This window comes from Apteryx rowi, unplaced genomic scaffold (genome assembly GCF_003343035.1).
Source record: "Apteryx rowi isolate R43461 unplaced genomic scaffold, aptRow1 scaffold_436, whole genome shotgun sequence".
Taxonomy (NCBI): Eukaryota; Metazoa; Chordata; class Aves; order Apterygiformes; family Apterygidae; genus Apteryx; species Apteryx rowi.
In genome coordinates this window covers 184,160-205,710 of record NW_020450690.1, presented here as the reverse complement: position 1 = coordinate 205,710, position 21,551 = coordinate 184,160, and the positions used below count along the sequence as shown (strand labels likewise).

The 21,551-nt window shown below is 41.0% G+C and overlaps 2 protein-coding genes and 1 long non-coding RNA gene across 9 annotated transcripts in view; 1 reads left to right on the top strand and 2 right to left on the bottom strand.

Annotated features, from left to right (window-relative positions):
• MYH11 (myosin heavy chain 11) overlaps positions 1–6,874 on the bottom strand; it is a 64,363-nt gene extending 57,489 nt beyond the window's left edge. For all 3 annotated transcript variants that reach the window (XM_026076666.1, XM_026076664.1, XM_026076665.1), the window contains exon 1: positions 6,808–6,874. The gene's annotated coding sequence lies outside the window, so the exon portion shown is untranslated. The remainder of the gene's footprint in view (positions 1–6,807) is intronic.
• LOC112971335 lies at positions 4,406–15,458 on the top strand. The gene is made up of 2 exons (XR_003255312.1): positions 4,406–4,453; positions 15,026–15,458. It is a non-coding gene; the product is annotated as an uncharacterized LOC112971335 (long non-coding RNA).
• Positions 12,727–18,399, bottom strand: FOPNL (FGFR1OP N-terminal like). Of its 5 annotated transcripts, none has more exons than XM_026076675.1 (5): positions 18,292–18,399; positions 17,596–17,793; positions 16,517–16,601; positions 15,484–15,626; positions 12,727–13,185 (listed from the first exon to the last, which is right to left on the bottom strand). In XM_026076675.1, the coding sequence occupies exons 1-5, from the start codon at positions 18,317–18,319 to the stop codon at positions 13,109–13,111; spliced, it is 531 nt and encodes a 176-aa protein (XP_025932460.1). In that variant the 5' UTR covers positions 18,320–18,399; the 3' UTR covers positions 12,727–13,108. The 5 variants fall into 5 exon arrangements, with proteins under 5 accessions (XP_025932460.1, XP_025932461.1, XP_025932463.1 ...); XM_026076676.1 differs by having other exon boundaries at positions 15,484–15,623; positions 18,292–18,398; XM_026076678.1 differs by lacking the exon at positions 17,596–17,793 and having other exon boundaries at positions 18,292–18,378.
• Positions 18,400–21,551: the final 3,152 nt, after the last annotated feature.

Here is a 21,551-nt window from a genome sequence, read left to right as displayed (position 1 = left end):
CTGCTCCTCCCCTCTGCGTCATTTTTAGGGCCCTTTGGAATTATTGGGAGTCAGTTCATTTACTTAATGGGCTGGTCACTTTGGTAGAGCACTGTGGGAAGGTAGCTTTTAACCTGGGCTGTCCATAAAAACCTAAGGACAAATTCATTGTCATTCTGAGCAATTCAGTTGCCTGAATTTGGGCATTCACTGCCCTTTTAGTTGCTGCAGTGTCTCCTGCCTGGCCACCAGCTGCCACTCCAGAGTGGTGCAGGTCTCTGATATGTCCTGTGCCATATCTGACATCTCCATGCAGATGTCTTTGGGCGCCAGCTTAGATACCTTAGAGTATCTGTGTTTGGGCCACTGAGTCCCGTTCCTTTGTTACCACATCTGAAATGACCTAAATCAAAAGCTTCATGGCAGTAAAACAAATGAGGACTCCTGAGCTTATTACCTACACTTTGTTGGTATTGTACTACAGGTCAGGCAGAAAAGTAAGGCATAATTAATATCTGTGCATCTAGACTGTCAGGACCAAGACTACCAGCCAACCAACTTCCTGCATCCTCATATCTTGCCCATCACAGAGTTAACTGAATTCAGATATACAGAGAATTTCTCATCACCCAAATACTTTTGGGTGCAGACTGAAATACCAGCGCAATAATGAAATAATTAGTAGAACAGTTCCCAGGCTGTGTTCCAGAAAGGACAGAAACAAACTTTACTTGCTGAGGACTATTTCCAATCACTCTAATGACATTTCATTTGGAGATCAATAGGATTAAGAAAAGGTCAAAAGAAAAACCTTAAAGTTTGACAGCAGACTTAGAAAAAAACCATTGTTATCAGTATTGCTGGTGAAGGAGAATTAATTTAGTATTGTCCTCTTTCCATGGTTCAGATAGTGAGAGCTTATCATCTATGAAAGGTAAATGTGTACCACATGAGAGAAAGGGAGGAGAAATAGAATAAGCCTGGAAATTATGCCAGCTATTAGATACCCTGTACCATGATGCTTAAATTGGAAGGATGATGTATCTGCATCATGCAGCTGCACATGGATAAAGCAGCTGGATGTATTTCTGCTCCTTAGGTGAGAGCAATGGGAGGGTTCTGGCTGTCTTGGGGAGGGAGGAGGCGGCCACTGTCCTGTTCTGGCCAGGGGAAGGTACGGAGTAGCTGCACGAGCTGTGCTGATAACGTCTGGAGCTTTCCAAAGTGTCTTCTCTGTCCTGTGGGACATACAACACCGAATGAGAAAAGGGATGAAAAGAGGACTCCTTGTGGAGGACAGAGCTGGGAAAGGGTGGTGCTGGTCAAGGAGCCTGCCGCAGTGGCGGAGCAGAGAGGGGAGCTGGGGAGGAGCTACAGTGGGGAGCAGGGAAGAGCATGTGGCTGAGAAAAACATTGCTGTGAGATAGAGGTTGTTTCATTTCCTTACTGAGAACGGATTTAGTATTTACAGCATTCAAACAACATGAATCTTGAGGGAGTTCAGAGAACTGACTGTTAAAGATGTCAGCAATCAGCCCATAAGCAGAATGATATTTGTAAAGACTGGGTTCTGTGGTACGTAGCCAAATGGACACCCTGTACTCTGAGAGTATCAGAGATTGGCTTCCAAAGGTTTTTTTCCCAAAAGTCATCCCACAATCTAATGTTGTTTTTTTTTTTTTTGCAGAGCTAAACTGTGTGAGGGGTCTGAGAGAACAGCATGGATCATATACAAGGTAACATAAAGCTTAAAAAACAAAACTAGCATTTTAGAGGCGCCTAAGGACGTTAGATGATATCACATTGAAATTCAGTGGAAACTAGATGTCCCAGCTCCTTAAACTCCCTTGACAATTCTGTCATCTAAACAATCCCAGCTTTCCTCTAAATATCTTCATTCTAGAGCCATCAGCCTTGTCTCGAAAATCCCAGAAGGAAAATTCACCCAGGGCATGTGTGTGCACGCTGTGTCCATTGTGGTGTGGGCGAGTGGGAGGGAGATCATGACCGGTGGCTTCTGTGGATTGCTGCTTCCCTGTGCAGTGTCCGTGGCCGGCGAGTCTCCGTGAGGGAGCTCTGCTGGATGCAGTCCTTAGCTAGCTCCCAGGGGATTCTTGGAAGAGAGCTGCAAGAGGAAACTATTTGACCTCTGTGTGGATTAAGGCAGAAAATGTTCCTGTGTTGCCAAGAGGGCTGGTGGAGCTGCACAGCTCCAATAATGGAGATGGTATTCTCTCTGGCCGTGTTTTCCAGCTGGCGGCCTGTGGGGTGAATCCGGCCTGACTCTGTGGCCCAGTGGGATAGGGTAGCACAGGGAGTGTTTCCCCACCACCCGCCCTGCTGTAGGGAAGGCAGAACGTGTGGCAACACTGGCAAAAGGAGGAGGGGAAGCCCTTGGTGCTGCTCGACACCTCCTTGCGGAGCCACAGCAGCCCCCTGGCCTTCCAGCTTGCGGCCCAGTGAGCGGCACTGCTCGCCAGCCACGGCCCCAGGAGAAGGGGGTGCTGCCCTGTCCTCCCGCAGCAGTGGCACCAGACAGAGCACATCCTCTGCTCTGCTGCCTCGGCAGCGCAAGAGGATTTCACTGTCTTGGGCCAAAAGAGAGAGCTGTGTAGGTGTCCCAAAATGTCAGAAAGATTGGAGTGTTTTGCCTGGGCTAAGTGCCAGGTGGCAGCACCTTCAAATCAATAGGAATTTGCTCTTGCTGTCAGACAACCAGAAATTAGACTGAACTGCTGAGCCAAGTTTCATAGAGTCAAATCTTGCTACTTTGAGGCTGCCCACAAATGATGATGATGGAAGTCAAAATAACAAATTGCCAAGACCGTTTACCTCAAAAGCCTAGCCTAAGATTAAACTGGTGGCCAGCTACAAAGCTGGTCACAGCTGGATGAACCAAAAAGTTCTTTGCTGTTTCATTGCCCAAAGATGAAGGAAATGTTCCTTTCCCCATTGCATGCTATGTAAAACACAAAGCATTGACAGAAGTTACAAACATCTGCCACCAAATTACAGAATAATACAGAGCTAGTCTGTCTGTATGCTCTTGTGTTTGCCTACTTCTTCCTGCATGTAAAAATTCTTTCACCTTGTTATGGTGAAATTCAAAAAAAGACTAAATTCAGTCTTTTTGAAACTGAAGTGAGGTCAGAAGGTCTAAGAGGTGGAACAAACTGCAGAGCTTGGAGATAGGAGGTTTTTTCCCTAGATCTAAGCACTATATTTGTCTGTCAAATGTACCATATGATCCTGTGAATACTAGCTTAAACATAAGATCCTACCCTTTATAAGAAGTAGGAGATGGGCAGTCCGAATTGGCTCACTAAACTTGTCTCAAACATAGACAATGAGTGGAAAACTGGCATTTGTCTAAAAAGAAGTTTTCTTGAATGGTCCTGTGGAATTAGAGGGTGAAGTCTGAGTAGCAGCTGTGTACAACAGTAGTAACAGAAAAAATGCAGTCTGCATCTAGATTATAAAGTCTAGATTAATTAATCTAGTAACTAAGGGAAATTTTCTAAATGGAAGGGATAGAAGGTGGGCTCCAAGAACTCAATTAGACGTTTGCTAGTGAGGTGCTGTGCATTTAATGACCTGCTAAAACTTTCTGATTAACAGTTGGAAATAATCCTCTTGATTCATCTCTGATACAGATGGTAGTGCTCTGGTCCAGCACATGATTGATACTGGGGAAACGGGCTGGCGGGAAAGATGCATTACAGGCTGTTGAGAACCTTCCCTGAGAAGGTATAATTGAACCCTTAGCCAGTCCTTGGGTTTTATCCATAGTGCTGCCTAAGCGAAATGGAGACTAATATCTGTGCAAACTCATGGTAAGAGCTTCTCATCCATTTGCTTAAGTAGATGATAGAATCATGTAGAAGATTAAATCCTCTTTTACAGTCAGAGGTGAGCTATCCAGGGAAAGGGAGGAGAAGCAATGATAGTAAAACTACTGACATGAAGTTTCTTGCCTTAGAAATGTACCAGATTACACCAAGATCTGCATACCTCTGTTATACTTGCCTAAACCCCACGTGAGCATGTAGGCATGGGCATGCATGCTTCCCTGCATTTCCAGGGAGGATACTTTTCCATTCCCCTTCTGCTGCCCCACTGCAAATATATCCTGCTGATCTTCACTGTCCTTTCCCTTATCATGTCAGTGACAGAAGTTGAATGCTGTCTTTACAGCAGTTTATCCTGAGTATATTATTCCAAGAATAAAGTATAAATATCTCCAGGAAGTGCACTTAATTAAAAGGTTATTGGCCAAGCAGAATTGCCTCCTGGGTCATAGCATAAAGGGACTGCTTTTCTCCTAATGAGAAGATAAAGGATGCTTCTTCCTTCCTCTGCAGGATGTGCGTGTCACTATGAAAGCTTATCACAGCCGTACAGGGAAGAATTATTAAAACAGAGGCAACACGTCTCGGAGTCTGTGAATTATTTCCAAAAATGAAGTCCTGCTCATGTAAGTGGTTTCTGATGGCAGTAACCTGCTATTTGACTCAAACTGCATTTCTTGGGTTGCAGTAGTTCTTTGCTAAGGTCTTCCCAGGTTGCTTATCTTTTACTTTTCCAGTACTTAACTGAATGACCCACCTGAGTATTACTTGAAGAAAAAAAAAAAAAGGACGAATCCCCATCTTGTGACCTTCATTTGGGAACTTGTTCCCTAGCGCAGCCGGCTCCATCAGGAGCACTGCTGTCGGTCCCTGCTGGCCTTTTGCCTCTCCCAGGTGGTCCCTAGGATCACCCTCAAAGGCTTGCTCTCATCACGGACATTTCCATCTGGACCTGAAGGTGTCATGGGTATTAGTTTATTAAAGTTTTTCAACAAAAGAAGAGGGAAGTCTGTATTTTAAGAGATAACATTCTCAGTAATTTTAGAGGGCTGTCTTTTTCATAAATACTCAATGTATTCAATCAAATTGTCTGTAAATGTCTTGGCCCTCCTATCAGGTTTTCTAACCTCTGTTAATGCAAGTTATTACATAACTCTGATTAGTTACTTGATAGCTCTTTTAATACTCCATAGAAATTGGCCCAGGTTATTACCTATGTTATAAACTGTAAGAATGAAAAAAGAAGGGAAAAAATTTGGATTCCATTATCTATGATAAATTCTTTTTATCTGGGAAATAGCAGATATTTCAAATACTCCAAAATGTCATTCTATTAAGTAAAGCAGATTCTGTGTGTTCATTAGAATTCATAAATAATCCATATTTTAACTGGACTATGCACAAGTTGGAAAGCTGTCTCTTGCTCTTTGCTTCTTCTAAAATTAACATACTTAAAAGAAAAGCCAGCAGATTTGCAACTAATAAGCCTCAGTGAATTATAAAGAGTCTGGATCCTCTGCATACATCTATGTGTGCTACCATATATGGCGATGTTCTTCTCAATACTAGCTGTTCCACAAAAATGTAATGATAACAAATTCAAAACAAATACCTTTTAGGGACTAGCGTGTCAATTGCAAATGAGATAATAAAAATCATTGTTTACATCTAAGCGAACACAGCCAGAAAAGAGTATCGTGCACTAAACTCAAGTGACTATTTAATCAAGCGCTTAGCTTTCCAGGGGTTCATCATTTTAGCCTCTGTGTTAGTGGCTTAAAAGACCCACTTTGGGAGTTCAGAAAGTCGGTCCATGCACAGCATCTTGTTGAAAGCTGCCCTTTAGGGTGAGATTCTGAGTAAAATAAAAGGTTGGCTTGTTTTTAAACAAGTGTGTTTTAGAAAGATTTTATTGAGAAATAGATATTAGGTAATATATTAATGATGCAGTATCTTATGACTTGTGTATATTTAAAATATCTCATATTGCTTATTCATTATATTCACACACACCTCTCATGCATTTCTATGTGTGTGTGTGTGTGTATACAGACACATACGTACCTATACATATATATATGTGTGTGTCTGTGCGTGTCTGTGTGAAAGAAGCCAGTGAACTTCTGGGATAACACTGAAGCTGCTTTCTGTACTGCCATCTACTGTCTTCTTAATTTAATTGCAGTATTTTGTTAATATTAGAAGTTTGTTGCTTTCTTTTCTTTTTAAAATAAAAAAGCTTGACTTTTACATTTGAAATTATTCAAATTAGTGTAGTTCAGTGAATTATCTAATTAGTTTTGCCTTAAACTTTATTCCCAGCATACTAAAATACATATATCTAATAGCAAGGTGCTCTTGTATAAAACATTTCCATTTTTTCCTCCTAATTTTTAAGCATTTTTACTATTTAAAGAACAAGTGACTGACAAGCTAATTATTTTATTTGGTTATGTTTTCATTAAACAGCATATGAAGTGTACTAATTCCCTTTATTAGCACCGAAAATGCAGCAATATTTAAATGAGCTCAGCTGCTCAGCGGCCAGGTCCCCGCACCCAACAGTTCCTTGCGGCGGGTACCTGCCACCCTCCGCAGCGCGGGCCCGCCGGGTGCCTCCCACTGGGCGCACAGGGTGCCTCTCCTGCTCCGCAGCCAGGTGGGACACCCGCACACGCTTCAAGCTAGATCATCCGCACACGCTTGAAAAGGTACACCGTCTCTAATGCATTTTAAGCAGAATTCAATTAATATCATGCAAAGCAGGGTAAATCAGCTGAGCATGTCTGATAGGTCTGTTACCACTTCCGAAGTAAATCAATCACTGCTACTGTTAATTAGTAAACTCTCTTCAGGTAATTTACTAAATGTGTTTGCAAAATAGTGTAATATTTAGCTTGCCAAACTACTCCATCCAAAAGAGCTGCTGGCTCCCAGCCCCTTCCCCAGCAGGGATCTCCTGGGTCCCCGTGGTACTTACAGGCGTCCAATTAGGGAAGCAGAGAGTGAATTGGAGAGTCGGGAACCTGTGCAGCCAAGAGCCGGGACAGTCCAAGTCCTCACAGCCTTCGCAGCCTCCCTATATAGAGGAGGAGAAGCTTGTCAGTGGGGAGGGGCCCTGGAAACCACATCCTGCTGGAAAATCCTCTCCGTACCTGGCTTAAACAGGACAGACTTAGCCAAGGACCTTGTGCACAGGAGGGCCTCACTGAGGGCTGCCCCCCTTGCCTGGGCTGCTCTTTAGTGAGCAGGCTGGTGCTTACCAGCGCTGGCTTTCCGTGCTTTCTCACAGTGGCTTGTGTGTCGCAGGAAGGCACAAAAGAGGTGCCCCTAGCTCGCAAGTTCAGAGTTTTTGCTTTTTCCTAGAATGAAATGATTTGGCCAAGGAAATGGACCTTTAACCCCTTCCTGCCTTGGCAGCATCCTCACCCATTACGGCCCCCAGCCCAGGAGAAGGACAAAAGCCAGACCATGGTCCCCAGTCACTTGGGAGGTCCTGCGTTTACATGGGCTAAGCTGAGTGCAGGAGTTCAGGGGTTGCGTAGGAGAAGGGGGTTATTCCTAATGCAGCAGGGATGTGGGGGTGGAGGTTGCACTGGGTCTCCTTGTGTTTATGCAATGTGTAGAGCCTGGGGCTGTATTGAGCCTTGTTTGCCCCTGGGAATAGAGGGTTGTTTCCCAGCTCCCCACCAGATTTGCCAAAGTTTCTCTTGTGATGCGGTGCTCAACTCAGTTCCTGAGAAAGGACTGTAAATACTTTTTCATTTAAAAGAAATACCTCCCTCTGTCCATAAAAGGAAGAAGAGAACTGATAGATAGCTGAAGGGGAGCAGTCCCTGGGATGCCATGGAAAGAGCAGGAGGCAGCACCGTCTGCTGGGGAGGGGGGAAAGGAGGACACGGTGCTTGGAGCCAGACCTGGGAGGCTAGGGAGTGATCTGCTCCTCGTCAAACCTCCTTCACGCCCCCGAAACCTTCAGTCCCCAGCTGTCCTCCCTCCTCCCCCCACTAGTAGCCAACAGCCTTGTGCAGCAAGACCTGTGGATGGAGACATCCCAAAAAGGGAAAGCTAGGATCCTCCAGGAATTCCCATCGACGTGCCAAATACAAAATACCGAAACAACCCCCACTCAGCAACAGGCTAAATATGGTGTATACCCAAAGGATCAGAGCACAGTCCTGGGTGGAATAATTTCTCTTGACATCAACAGTCCTGTCCTCTCTGGAAAATAAGCTCTCCTGGGGAAGATGGATGAGACACTCATTGGTCTCAGCATCCTAAAAAAATACTTCTGAAAGGAGGCTGGGCTGCAAACCTCTGGTGTCACCTGGTTTAAGTGCTGGTTTTTGCAGGTGTGGGGGACTGGCAGACCCTGGGTCTAGCTCTGCCCAGTGATGCACAAATCCGGGCAAATAGTAGGGAGGGGAAGGGAATGGGAATTCCTCCCCTGACACATTCCAACAATATCACGTACAGACATCAGTTTTTCGATCATGTCCAGGCCTTAGCAGGAAAAGACTAGCCTTCCCACCACAGCCAGACTTTCCACTGGCTGCAGCCGGGAGTTTCAGATGCAGGTTCATATCTGCTGCCTTGCAAGTTGTCCGGTGGCCGCACCGCCATGCAGAGCCCTCGGGGACCAGGAAGGGAGCAGTAGCATATCAAATTCATGCACGTGTGATTGTGCTGGAACAAAGCCAGGGGAAATAATATCCAAGATGTAAAGCCAAGAAGCTGACCCTCGTTAGCAGAAAGTTCCTGAGTACTTCATCTTATTTTTTCTGCCTTTTCTGTGTTGCAAGCTTAGCTTTTAAGTAGGAGTATAATGAAATGCAAGGGGATCCTCTGAAAAGTATGATCAGATTAGCAGTCATAAAACTTATCCTAAGAAGTTCCTTATAAACCCATACAGCTGTTTCACAAAACCAGACGCATTTTAATAGTAGCTTAAAAAGGAGTGGAAATTATTCCTCCTGGTTTGCAAACCACTGCATGTGCACATGCAGGCTTGCTATCTGGGTAGTATGTTTAACAGAGTCAGTGGTAGAGGGTGATATATGATGTGACTTTAAACTGAACTGGAAAGTCTAAAAAATATTACTGCTAGGAATGTAACAGTGGCACTCCTGAGCCATGTGGGGTGGGAACTGTCAAGTGCTTGGCTTCCAACCTTGACTTAAAAGTTAACATAAGAATATACTAATAATATAACCTGTTTGGGATTTCCTAAATGTTGAGGTGCTTTTTTTAAATCAAAGTTGCCTCAGAATGAAGGACAGTGATTCCCAGTGGATGGTGCCTTTGTGATTAAAATCAGGGCCCCAAATCCAGGAACAACAAAATAAGCTTAATTAAAAAAACCCTAAACTTTTATTTTTTAAATATTTTTCTAGAAAAAATACAGTATTGAGCAGTCTGCACTTAAATATCTCCTTGCTGAATTTGCACTGAAAATATTGTACTTGTAAAGAAAGAGGACTTGAGAAGGAAAGAAAGCAACTTCCAGCTGTCTTACCACTGTTTAACCACAGTGGAGGAAAAGAAAAGCATTACAGGTGATGGGTTACTATATTAAATAATGTGCTTAATACAGGTGAACAAATTGTTTAAAAATGATTTTACCAAAGTTTACCCAACCATATTTCTTTAAGCTGACAAATGTAATTGGAAGCTAACAAATATAAGTGGTGGGTTATTGGAAGCCAACAAATGTACTTGGCAGATTAACACCTATATAAAGACATGCACTTGCAACATGAGGGACGGTCTGCCTCCAAAGCAGAAGAACAATTAAGCATGAGAGGAGTCTGACAAGGCAAAACAGTCACAGACTGCTTATCTGCTTAATGTTACGCCTTGTGCTTAATGCTGGACTCAGGTCAGAATCCTCAGCCACTTCAACAATTGAATTTTTGTTGACCTGATAAACTCAGACTATATGAAGCATACAGGTCAACTCTAAACCAGTTGGAAACCAACTGCTAATGAAAGAATGTCTTTTAAAGGGTCAGCAAATATTTTTGGCTTTCTCTTCCTAAACATAATTGCGAAATGATAATCACTTGTCCGGAAAAGTGATCAACTGACACCAAGATGCAGCTTGATACAAAGGGTGCCCAGGAAGGAAAGTGTAACCGACTCCCTGGAGCGTGTTGATAAAGCTTAGAAGAATTCTTCTGTGTGCATGACAGAAACCAATACCTCTGAAGCAACACTGATGCTATAGATTCTAGAAATGTAGTTTCCTCTGATTTTAGGGGAGGGCAAACATTTGGTTTTAAAGACATTTTTTAAACTTGTGTGTTAAGTTCTTCCAACGTGCTTTCCAGATCTGATATCCATACAAAACTGCGCTGCCTCCTTGTCACCTTCATTTGTGATACCACACTTGGACAAAGAATAGCCTCTTTTAAATTAACTAACTCCTGTCCCTAACAATCTTGTTTACAATATTCTATCATCTCCAAAAAAATTTAGAATTGCATTTTGCTCATTAAAACCCCCAAACTTCTACATCCTCATATCTTTTTCTCATTTTCTATGTTTGTAGAAAGAATACAGGCAGTTAATGCAAGACATTACAGTCTATAATTAAGCTAGATAGAGCATCTTAAATTGTTTGAGAAAATGATTTTTGTGTATGTACTTACTGGGATGGAGATTTTATCCAAAATCAGAATCTGTGACTCAAGAGTTGTGAAATATTTTCATCTAAATACTGAACTAGCTTAGTTTAAACTTTTAAGGAAAGATTTTTTTAAAGTGCATCCTTATAGTATAGAATTTGCACATCCTCTTCATACTTTAACAAAGAAGGCAATCTGATACTCATAGGATTTGCTACATGTCTGAATTTGAAAGATGCTCTCATATTTCATTTACTGTCAGGATAAACGCTAGACCATTTAGAATGTGATTACACAAGTATATTTTCACAGATATATTTCAAAGCTTTGTTGTACAAATAAATACTACTAAAAGTATACTTATTTGCTTGTACAATAAATTATCATGTTCCGAAAACCAAAATCTTTGCTATGAAAGTATTACAGAATTAGATGAAACTAATGTTGCACAGAGAGCAAACAAGCCAGCTCCTATCCTCCGTATCAGTACAGAACCTTGCACTGACAGCTCTCTCCCCTACTGCCCATTACAAAGAAAAGAGTCCTGAAATTCCCTTCTGTCTAAAATGGATTTCTACTCTGATTTCAGATACACACCTTCACTTCAAAACTCAGTGAAGCACATACTTCTAAAGCCTCTGCTTTCATGGTTGTGGAGACCATGATCATGCTGAGCTGTGCTCTTGGGAAAGGATGAGGCCCAAACTTCCTTTCACCTTCTTCCATCACAACAAAAATATTACTTCATTTCTACCACTAAAGATCTATCTATTTCCTGGGGATCTCTGTGACGAGTGGGCAGCTTCTGTATGACCTGTACTGGGAAGACACAAAGCAGATGTTTAGTTAGACTTTAGTTACACTGAAAGATTTGCATAGCACTGAAAGTTACTGCTTCTGTGTTTTCCAGCAGAACATTTTTCTTTGCTCTTTAAAAGATGATTCAGATTCTGAGTATACATACTAATTTAACCCACTTGGTTATGGAGAAAGAGGCATCTAGAATTTAACCTCTGAAAAAACACAAAATTAAAAATTCAGGGTTTTACGTGGCCAGAGCAATCATATCTGCATTCTTTAAAAGTTCATTTTTGCAACTTAACCATAGAGGCACTTACAGCTCATTGCAAAATGAAGATTTGTAACTAATACCTTAGAAGACAAGTTTTCTGCTGTATTTTTAGAGAGAGAAATGCTGAAGAGGTAGATTGGTGATTATGTGAATGAATATTTCTGTTAATGTGGCAGGAAAGAAACATAAAAAGGAGGCAGAATCCCCTGATGCTAGCTTTTGCACAGATCTTCAGCTAAGTAATTGGATTTGATTGTAGTGTTAACATAGTTTTAGCACAGCACACAGCCAGGGTACAGACAGGGATAAATTGGCTTGCTTAACCCAACAGTCAATTACAATTGATGCAAAGCTACAGAAGACTTAAAGAAGTACTCGAATGAGGTAAATTTGCAAACACATCCCTCCCCCTTCCCTCCCCCCAGCGATGGGACCAGTCCTGAGAGACTTGTGAATCAGCAAATGGGCAGGGAGCTGCCAGCATGGCCAGTCGCAGGGAGGGGATGAGCTCGCTGCTGATCCTTGAAACGGGTGAATGCGGCTTCCCCTTATATTATACGCATACTCACTGTCTGCGATTTCATATCACAGTAGAGTCTAGGCTGCTTATTGAAATAAAAAATACCTATAAGGCTAACTGGGTCTAATCACGATTAAGGCAAAACTACGCAGAGACTGTGCAACACAGGGTACTCTCACTAAAATTCACAAACTGCATGTTCTCTTCCACTCATTTTTATGAGTATAGATAACAAACCTGCGTTATTTTTGATGTACCCCTACAAGTTCTGCTTTTAAAATAAATTACCATCTCAAAAAATGTAAATACCACAGCTAAAAAATAGCTCTGGGAATCAGTAATCTATTATCAACTTTATTTTTAGTTTCCCCTGACTTTGACCTTCATGTCCTTTGGGAAAAAACAAAAGTCCCTCCCCCTCCCATATACTTAGTTTTACACCATACAATTTATAGCAACTCCAGATGGAAAAGACTTGCCCTCATTTGTTTGCTGGCATGAAGATAAATATAGTCCTGGTTTCCGGAGAATTAAAAACAACTATTCCTTTAAACCATTTTAATTTTCTTTTCAAATTTATTTTTCCATACTTATCTGAAAGTAGCAGCAGCCTCAACACCACTTTTTAATAAAGAATTATTAAAATACTTACTTTGAACCCTCTTGAAACACCACACAGAATAAAACAGAGTATTTTTTATTCTAAAATGCAGGAAAAAATACTCCAAGACAGAACATCATAAGGAAAGTGCAGGAATGGTAATTTTTCTGATATATTTTTATTTTTATAAAAAGAAATGCAGTATTTTTAGGCCCAGTTCTAGACAGAGGTTTGACTAATTTGACTTCATATACAGTTTTCCTTCTATCAGCACTGAAGGAAGATGTCCTTTGCTAACATTTTTTTTATTGGCAATTAATATGACCCTGTCTTCCTGTCTGATGGGTAGCTTTTACAAATTGAAGTGGCCCACTGGACATGATGGAACAACTTATGTAAAGAATTAATTTCTTAAATTAACTCCCAGAGAACTTTATATGAAAAATTAACATATGAAAGACATCATCTGTTTATACTCGGTAAAACAAGGGGTTCTTCAATGCTAGTGCCAGCCATCCTTCCTGGTTCTGGAATTCTATCTGAAAATGAAGCACAGACAAGTGTTTCACAAGTATTTTCATGCATCTGCAGATCCAAAGATATAACTGTTATTTTCTGCTAATATGAACCCTGATACAGAAGATCATTGTAAGAAACTTGCGCAATTTTACAATTATAAAGTATTTTGTCCATGCACTGATATGAAATAAGAGATTATTAAATAAATTATTAAAGATTAGATCTAAGACAACTGCAGCTCCAGTATAGCGACAGAACTAAAGAACCGCCAGATTTCAACAACAGAAGCAAGACAATTTCTAATATGAAAAGCAAGTTATATGTTAAATACAAGACCTAAGAGTTGAGTTTATGAATGCACTTTATCATATTAATATGCAGCCTAATTAAAATAGCTAGGTAATTGGTATTTTAAACACACTGCCTGTAAGTCTCCACTAACATATTCCAGAAACATATGCAGAAAGTAATATCAGACTATAGTTACTTTAAGGTTAAAAGCCTTAAAGCTTTACTTTTGTATTTTTCTTTAGTTCAAAGAGCAACAAGCAATAACATCTGATAACTAACTTGAGTCTTGTAATTGACTCTAAACAATTAAATCCCTATGTGAAATTCTATTGGAGTCAACAGGGTCAGGTGACCTGCAGAGTCAATTTCAAAACTGAGGTACAAAGTTATACTTTTAAAAAATTCTTCTATAACATTTAATTTAGTATAAAAAAAATGGAGAAATTTCTGTCAGGAATAAGAATTTTTTAACAGAGAGACCAGTTACAGCCAGTTTTGGTACTGAAATTTTACTTCTTTGGCACCCCCTTCTGGCAGAAGGGAAACAGTATTGTCTCAATGAATCTAATTATTAAAAAGAGTGCTTATTCAGTCCTTCTCTCACACTTTTTAGATTTCTTAAGACTATCTCAGTGCTCAGGTTTTTCAAATTTTATGGATATGAAAAAAATAGTCGATAGTACTATTAGTAATAACATGATAGTACTAAACAGTCCAAATTCCCGCAGAGTAGAAAGTAATATGCCAGGCAGACTCTTCAAAGGAAAAAGCTGGACCAATGATCCCTTTCGTTCTGTAGCTTAGGCAGCATTAATAGTAACCAGTCAAAGAGCAGACCAGAAGAGGAAAACAAGATTTAGCAGTGTTCTACTTTATAGCAGTGAACTTGAAGCTTAAGCTGCTGAAGTCAATGGGATTTGAAATGTCCTCAGAAAAGATTTATGCCTGTATACAGAATGAACAGTGGAAGAATTAAGAGCTTTCTATAAAAATTAAGTAAGTCAGAACAGATGAGAAACAAAAAGATATGCCCACTATTTAATATATTTTACTGAGAATTTAGGTTAAATTCCTGTATTAAATTGCCAATGTAGTCACAACTGTCTCCAGTCAACTAATTCTAAACTGGTAATAGTGTAAGGGAGTACAATTTGGCCAGTTTAACTTTTAGGCAAATGGGATGGCAATTTGTTGGATGACCTTTCTGATAACAATACTTTCTGATATTAATATTTTTTGGTCTTTACCAGTAACTGCAGCAGTAAATTTTTATTTCTAAAACCCTAGCATAAATGGCATGGCAAGTTTTCTTCCATTTACTAATTAGAATAGTACATCTGTCCAATTTAAAATTTTCAGTATTTTACAGTCTGAAAACCTTAACAGAATAAAGCTGAACAATTGCTTCCCCTCCAATTCTTCCCTTTAGTAACTAACAAGTAGCTACAGCTACCATAAGATCAACAGGAACTTCACAGTACTTTGCACTGTTGAAAAAAATATATAAATTTGGCTGTCTGCAATTTTTAAAAATGCCTTCTTTCTAAATAAAATACATTTCCATTTCAGAGGGAAATTTCTACTACTGACACATCTGAAGACCAGTCAAGCAGTTCTGAGGATATTTAGATTTGTATAGCATTTATGCTCTCTCATCAGCATAACAGTAGAAAAGAAGCAGGCATAAGAGCTTTTGTAAGTTGGTCACCAATTTAAAAAAAGGAACGTATACAGGTAGTTTCAGAAATCACAGGTGGGTCTTTCATGAATTGGATACAATAGGACATTTCTTAAATGAATATGTGAGCAACAGGCATGTTCAGGTCAAACAGCTTAACAGTATTTTTGAGGTATAAACAATGTTGTATTGAGGAATTCTTCTTACAAAAATTTGTCAGTTCAAAACATTCCTTGCATAGAGAAGAAGGCATATCGTGTCCATCTCCATGTTCATGTGGTTATAAGCATATGTATTATACAGAAAAACTAGTCACAAACAAAACTTCTGCAAAAATGACCATACACACCTTTTTGACTTCTCTCAGTAGATGGTTTGCCAAGATTCTGCCTTGGATAGTTCAGCAAAGACACTTTTGGAAGAGTATTTGGGGTACTTTCTTCTTTACCACCATGTAAGAAATGAGCTATGATTCCATACAAGAGAGGTCTGCTTAAAAAAGAAAATGATAAAAGCAATCTATAAAATATATGAAATACTGAGCATTAAAAAAACCCCCAAACTTCCTAAGAGGTTCTTAGACCTTAATGTTTACTCCTAGAATATGTACAGATGTCTTTAGATTAATTAAAATACATTATGTCCAGTGTAATTATACAAGTAACCACAAACCTAAGCTCATCCTGAAGACCAGCGCCATCTCAAAAATCCTACACCTAGAGACATTCTCAACTGAACTCCAGATCCCGTGTAGGCGAAGAACCGGCGCATACTTAGCACATGAATACAGTACATTTTCACTCATGCAATATTAAGTATTGGACTTTGGCAGGCTAGTCACCACCAGACATCCCAAACTTGATTCTGCTTAATCACAGGACAGATGGTATGAGCCCAAACTACAGAGACCATTTAGCATTATCTGCACAAACTTGTTTCAGTATCTTATCTCATGGACCCTGTCATATCATATTGTGAATTTATATCTAATCTCAGAGAACAATAATCTTTTTATTGCTCTACAAAAACTGACAGATATGCAAAGAACATATTTGTTCTCTACCTCTAACTGTAGGGAAGACTACTGGTAAGAAACTTGTGTTTTCGTGTGCAAATACACTATCTGGAGAGTGCTACAGAGCTGGCAGAATTAAATGTTAGTTTTGAATTTTGGATATGTTTGAATATGGGCCCATGTTTCACATCAGAAGTTTGAGTCTTGCATGTTAGACTAGACATGCGATCTAGTCACATTAACAACTGGGGAGGTAACATTTAAATGCGATTTCTAATAATACTAAATAGAAATGAATGTTACTGATAGTACAAAGAATGTTATATGCAAAACCGAATATACTGTGTTTTCCAGAAGCACTCCTTACATTGATTTGCTATTTGCATCTTCGACTAGATTCAGCTCTTTGACAAGAAACTGTCTATCCAAGGGCACTTCAGGTTGGCCAGACTCTGAAAAAGAAATTTCCGCACAATTCTTAAGACTGGTATGGAAAATATCACCAATGTAACTTCTTAAGTTTGAGAATCAGAATGCACACCTTACTTTTAGACTGGAAATTTCTAACTTTATATTGTAACTCCTGGGAACACACTTAAGCATTAGTGCTTCATATTAATACAATTTGCAATAGCATATTATGATATTTATATTCACTCTAAAGGAATCTAAGAAAAATATTAAAAAAATCTTAATAGTATTATGATGAATTAATGAGGCAAACTATTTCTTCTCTAGAGAAGTACTGTTATGAAACAGATTGCACACATTAATTACAACATAGACTACACCTCTGTTCCCTCTCTCCATTGAGATGAACATGTCTGTAATTTTAATAGAATGAAAACTACTAACATATCAAATTATTACATAGCAAATGTATATTTTAAACATAGAATATATAACCAAGTTTCTGATATGATTCATATGCATGAATTGCCAGGACTGTTATAAATCAGGCTATCAACTACTTTATGTACATATTACTTTAGAATATTTCTCAAAGGATTTTGTTCCTGCATTTGCAGGATTTTCATTATTTATTTTACCCAAATGCCAGTGAGAAAAAATTGTGGTATATGCTTAAAAAATATTATTAATCATTTTCCAAAATGAAAGTGGACATTCCAAGAAAGGTATTTTGATTTTGCAGGCTGCTGGAAAGTTTTCTTGCTTATGCATCAATTTTTCTGTCAAAGCATTCGTCTCAAGGGAAAACAGCAAAGAATAAGTGTTCTTGGGAACTAATGATATGATTTGGCTTAATGCTGCAAAGAAGGCAGTATAAAGTGTTTGTGCCTTATTTATTTCCATTGGAAGACAAGATAGTACAGTTTGGTCACACTTACTAATGTCATAACCCCAGCTGAATTACTCAACCAAACAGTGATGACAACAAGCGATGACAATAAAAGCCAGTGGAAGATCATACATCTGCCCCAATACCTGCAGTTAAAACAGATGCTGCATACTTATATTTGTTATATTCCAAGTATTCACGAATGAGTTCATTGATTAAGAGATTTTCATGGGACAGTGGTGGCCGTGGTTCACTTTGGTCATCCAGCGCATTAAAAACTTCAGCTCTGATCCTTGCTTTTATTTGCCCAAGCGCACCTCTCTTTTCCAGTGTGTCTTTTAAAACTATTATCGTAAAAAAAAACGGTTAATACAAAGCTATGTGTATTAAGTGACGCTAACCATCAACACTATAAACATAGTTTCTTCATTTTCACAGGGAAACGAATATAGACTATCCACACCTGTTGGTATGCCAGCAACAACACTGGGAACATTACAGATAAAAATCCAGCCCTTAAAGAAATTACAGCATTTTTGTTTTTGAATGGTAAATATGGGTTCTAGCAATTTCAGAAGCGCGTGTGATGTCATTCAGTAAGTAAAGGCCAGATCAAGCCGGGGGACAGGAGCCCAGCGCTGGTGCGGAGGCTCAGGGAGGCGCCTGCGCTTCCCAGCGGCCTGCGCGAGGAGCGGCCGGCTCCGCCAGCGCCTCAGGGCGACTCCGAGGCCCAGCGGGCCGCCGGCAGGGAGCCGCTGGCTGCGCGAAGAGGGGCCGGCCGGGCAACCGCCCTCCCGCCCCCGCTCGGAGCGCGCCCCCTCCGCCAGCCCAGCCACCGCAACCTGCTTTCAGCTCCGCTACCGTCGCCATCGCCCAACGGCTCCGCCGAGGACCCGGATGACAGCACCCCCGCGGCGGCCGGCGGGCACTGCGCAGGCGCAGCGCGGCGGCGTCAGGAGGGGCCGCCGGCGGCACCGCCTCTCCGCGCGCGCCAGCCAATGGGGCGGCGCGGCGGGCGGCGCGTGGCGTTTGAGCGGGGCCCGACGCGCGGCCGGCGGGTGGGGTCGGGGTTCGTTGGGGTCGCGCGCGCTGCCTGAGAGGAGCCGGGGGCTGGTGATCGCCAATAAATATATATATTGCGCGCGGCTGCCATTCCCCATCCTGCGTACGCTGCAGGTGCCTCCGTGTAGTTCAGTCTGTGAGCTGGGATTGGGGGGCCCTTCCGGGTGGCCGCGGTTTTTTCCTGCCTTTTCAAAGGGTGCCCGTGCCCGTTAGTGACAAAAAGGCGGTGTGGAGAACGAGCGTTTTTCCCTGCCGCGCAGCGCAGCTTTGCGCGGGGACTCCCACCGCAGGCGAGCTCCTGACGGGGAGGGCCTGCCAAAATGTAACTGTATACTGGGTGCTTTGCAAGGCTGTTAAAATCGCTGGTGTGTCTGTTTTCGTGGCAGTATGCGTGCGTGCTTCGTGTTGTTGTGATCAGTCCTTTGTGGGTGTATTAAATGTTTCCCAAAGTAAATGCAGTCCGTGTGTTTGTGAGCAAACTGGATTTGTCATGGTCTAGATGGAACTGCCCGCTTGGGCTTGAAGGAAACTGTGAGTCTCCTTAAGCAATTAATCACTCGTGGCTTTGGGACAAGGTTTGGTTTGGTTTGTTTTTTTTTTTTTAACATTTCCTCTCAAAACAAATATTTATATACTGAGTTTTCAAAGTAAATATCTGGCAAGGAGGAATAAATAAAATTCAGAGAAAAAAAAGTCTTCAATAGTAATGGTGAAATTAGTTGATCTCGTCCTTTAACATAGTAGTAACCTCAAGTGAATTAGCATCACCTAAGTGAGGTTTTGTCTGTCGTGTGTGTGATGTGCAGATCCCTAGTGCAATCCCGGTGAGGTAAAGCCCTTGCCTTCCGCACGCCTGGCATTTCCCCAGTCAGGACTCTTTTTCCTCTGCTTCTTTCCAAATTTCTCCATGCTTTTGTGAGTGGTTGTTTCATTACATGTAATTTCCAGCTGATAAACTGTTGTAGTTTTCCACCCGCTATTCCCTCTCCAACTTTGTTTCCTGTACAGAAAAGTTCAGAGTCCAAAATGAAATTTTGTTTTTTTTTCTGATTACAAGGGAATGCCTTTTTTAATATGGCTGCAGTTTCTCTTCTAAGTATTAATCTGTGGTTGAAAAGATGCTGTTATAACGATGGTTTGTGAAACCCACATTCATGGACTTGTAATCTGGGATCTTGCTTCTCTATCTCTGTGCAGGTTTGTGCTTTTGTCAGTTGCTTTCTTCTCTTTCTTTTCTCCTCCACAATAAACAATGTATTATGAATCTGTTATATTTTGCTTCTGGACTCTTCTGCTTCCCCTCACATTTAATTATCTACTCTGTATCTTGAGTGCACTTTGATTAATTTTTTTTGTTGTTGTTTAGAGTTTCTGAGAGAAAGAGATGCATAGGAACTAACTGGAGGTGCAGATCCAAGATAGATAATGGAAACATCATTAGCCTGGTGCATTGCCATTGGTACAGGGACTGCTTGAGGCTGAAGGAAAGTGATTATCTTAAAATACTTGAAAACTTTGAATCCTGAAAGTGTAATTCAAATTTTGTTAGTCTTTTAGCATATGGTAATACCCAGAGAAAAACATGGGTAGGGAAAAATGTACTTGTCTTGACCCTCCTTACTTCCTGTCTGGTTATTGTCTTCTTATTCAGAACAACACCCTACTTATGATCTCTAGACCCTAAATCATTTTCTACTGTATCATTTCAGCTATAACTTTTCTATTGCCATACTCAGAATATGCATTGAAGTGTTAGCTCTTATGAAAGAGGCTGTTATCTTTTCAGCATTTTTTCTGGTTTGCTGTGCTATTAATAGCGCTATTAAAGAAGAAAAGCTCTTCCAACTTAAGCTACTGGATAGCTTTATTAAGGTTTACGTGCTTTGCAGAACAGCCAGGAGAAAAATTGTATTCCTTACAGAAGAGAGCAGTAGGATACATATGCATTGGGGACTATTATATATATTTTTTTCAACAGGAGTCACAGTGAGTATGAAGGCATCAAAAAACAACCTACCAATATAATTAATAAATGAATGTAGATTAATACAATGAATGTTTAAGATGAACATAGTGCACTAAATGGGACAGAAATATTCTTAATAAAAATAAGTCAGGGGAATCAGACTTTAATATTTAGATGCTTTCTTGCAATACTGTAAACTAAAGACTTTAACATCATAGTATGAACTGAGGTGAACCTGACACAAATTCACATAGCTTCTGACACCCCATTTTTTGGCTTGATCTTTCTGTGATAATTCCACTCAGATCATTGAGGACTATGTGACCTCAGCGCAGGCTGGACCTGCTGCTGCATCCTGGGGAGAGCTGGGGTGAGACGGCTGCCTGCTGCCTGGACCCGTGATGCTCCAGCTGGACGGCCAGGCTGGCCAGTGCCTGGGACAGCAGAGCACAGCTCAAACTGCAGGGGAAAAAGCCTCGCAGGTGTAGGTGAGTAGATGCAAAACCCACTACATTTTTGCTACATGTCATGCTTGCTTTTTAGATATAAACAAGTAAGAGTTGTCTGTATTGTAACAACTTTGTCCCTTATTGTAATTGCTCTGGACACACCACTTTAAATGGAGGCTCTTTATAAAACCTGTGTGATAAAGCTTTCAAATGTTATTAAAGCTCTGTGTAGGGCAGTACATACCCACCGTGCTCTTCCCTCCAGTGCATTATGCCATTACTTACATATGTGCAGTCCATACGCCAGCTGCTCTATTCCAGTGCATTGCTAGTCAGCTGAGCATACATACTGTCTGTGAAGGTTTCACTGATGGGTTTTAAACTGGAAGTAAAGAGTACGTGGGGAGACACAACCAAACAACCCCAGGGGCCATGCAGTTGTTTCAACCGGCGCACGTTTTGGTGCAGACTCGACCGGGGGTGAAGTCGTTCTGGTTCAGTTTCCGTTCGCGCTGGTAGCAGACGGAGCTAGCTCAGGCTTTCGAAACCAGTTCGGCTGGTTCCTGGGGAAAGTGAACCACCTGAAGAGGAGACGCGGCTTTCACCGCGGGCCGCCCGGCGCGGC

What these genes read in the sequence shown, in the direction of transcription:
- FOPNL (XM_026076675.1), bottom strand. Translation starts at nt 18,319, where the DNA reads ATGGCGACGGTAGCGGAGCTGAAAGCAG. An exon ending in GATGCAAATAGCAAATCAAT is followed by an intron (nt 15,627 to 16,516) that starts GTAAGGAGTGCT and finishes TTCTTTTTTAAG; the next exon opens with CAGACCTCTCTTGTATGGAA. An exon ending in TACTGAGAGAAGTCAAAAAG is followed by an intron (nt 13,186 to 15,483) that starts GTGTGTATGGTC and finishes CTTCATTTTCAG; the next exon opens with ATAGAATTCCAGAACCAGGA.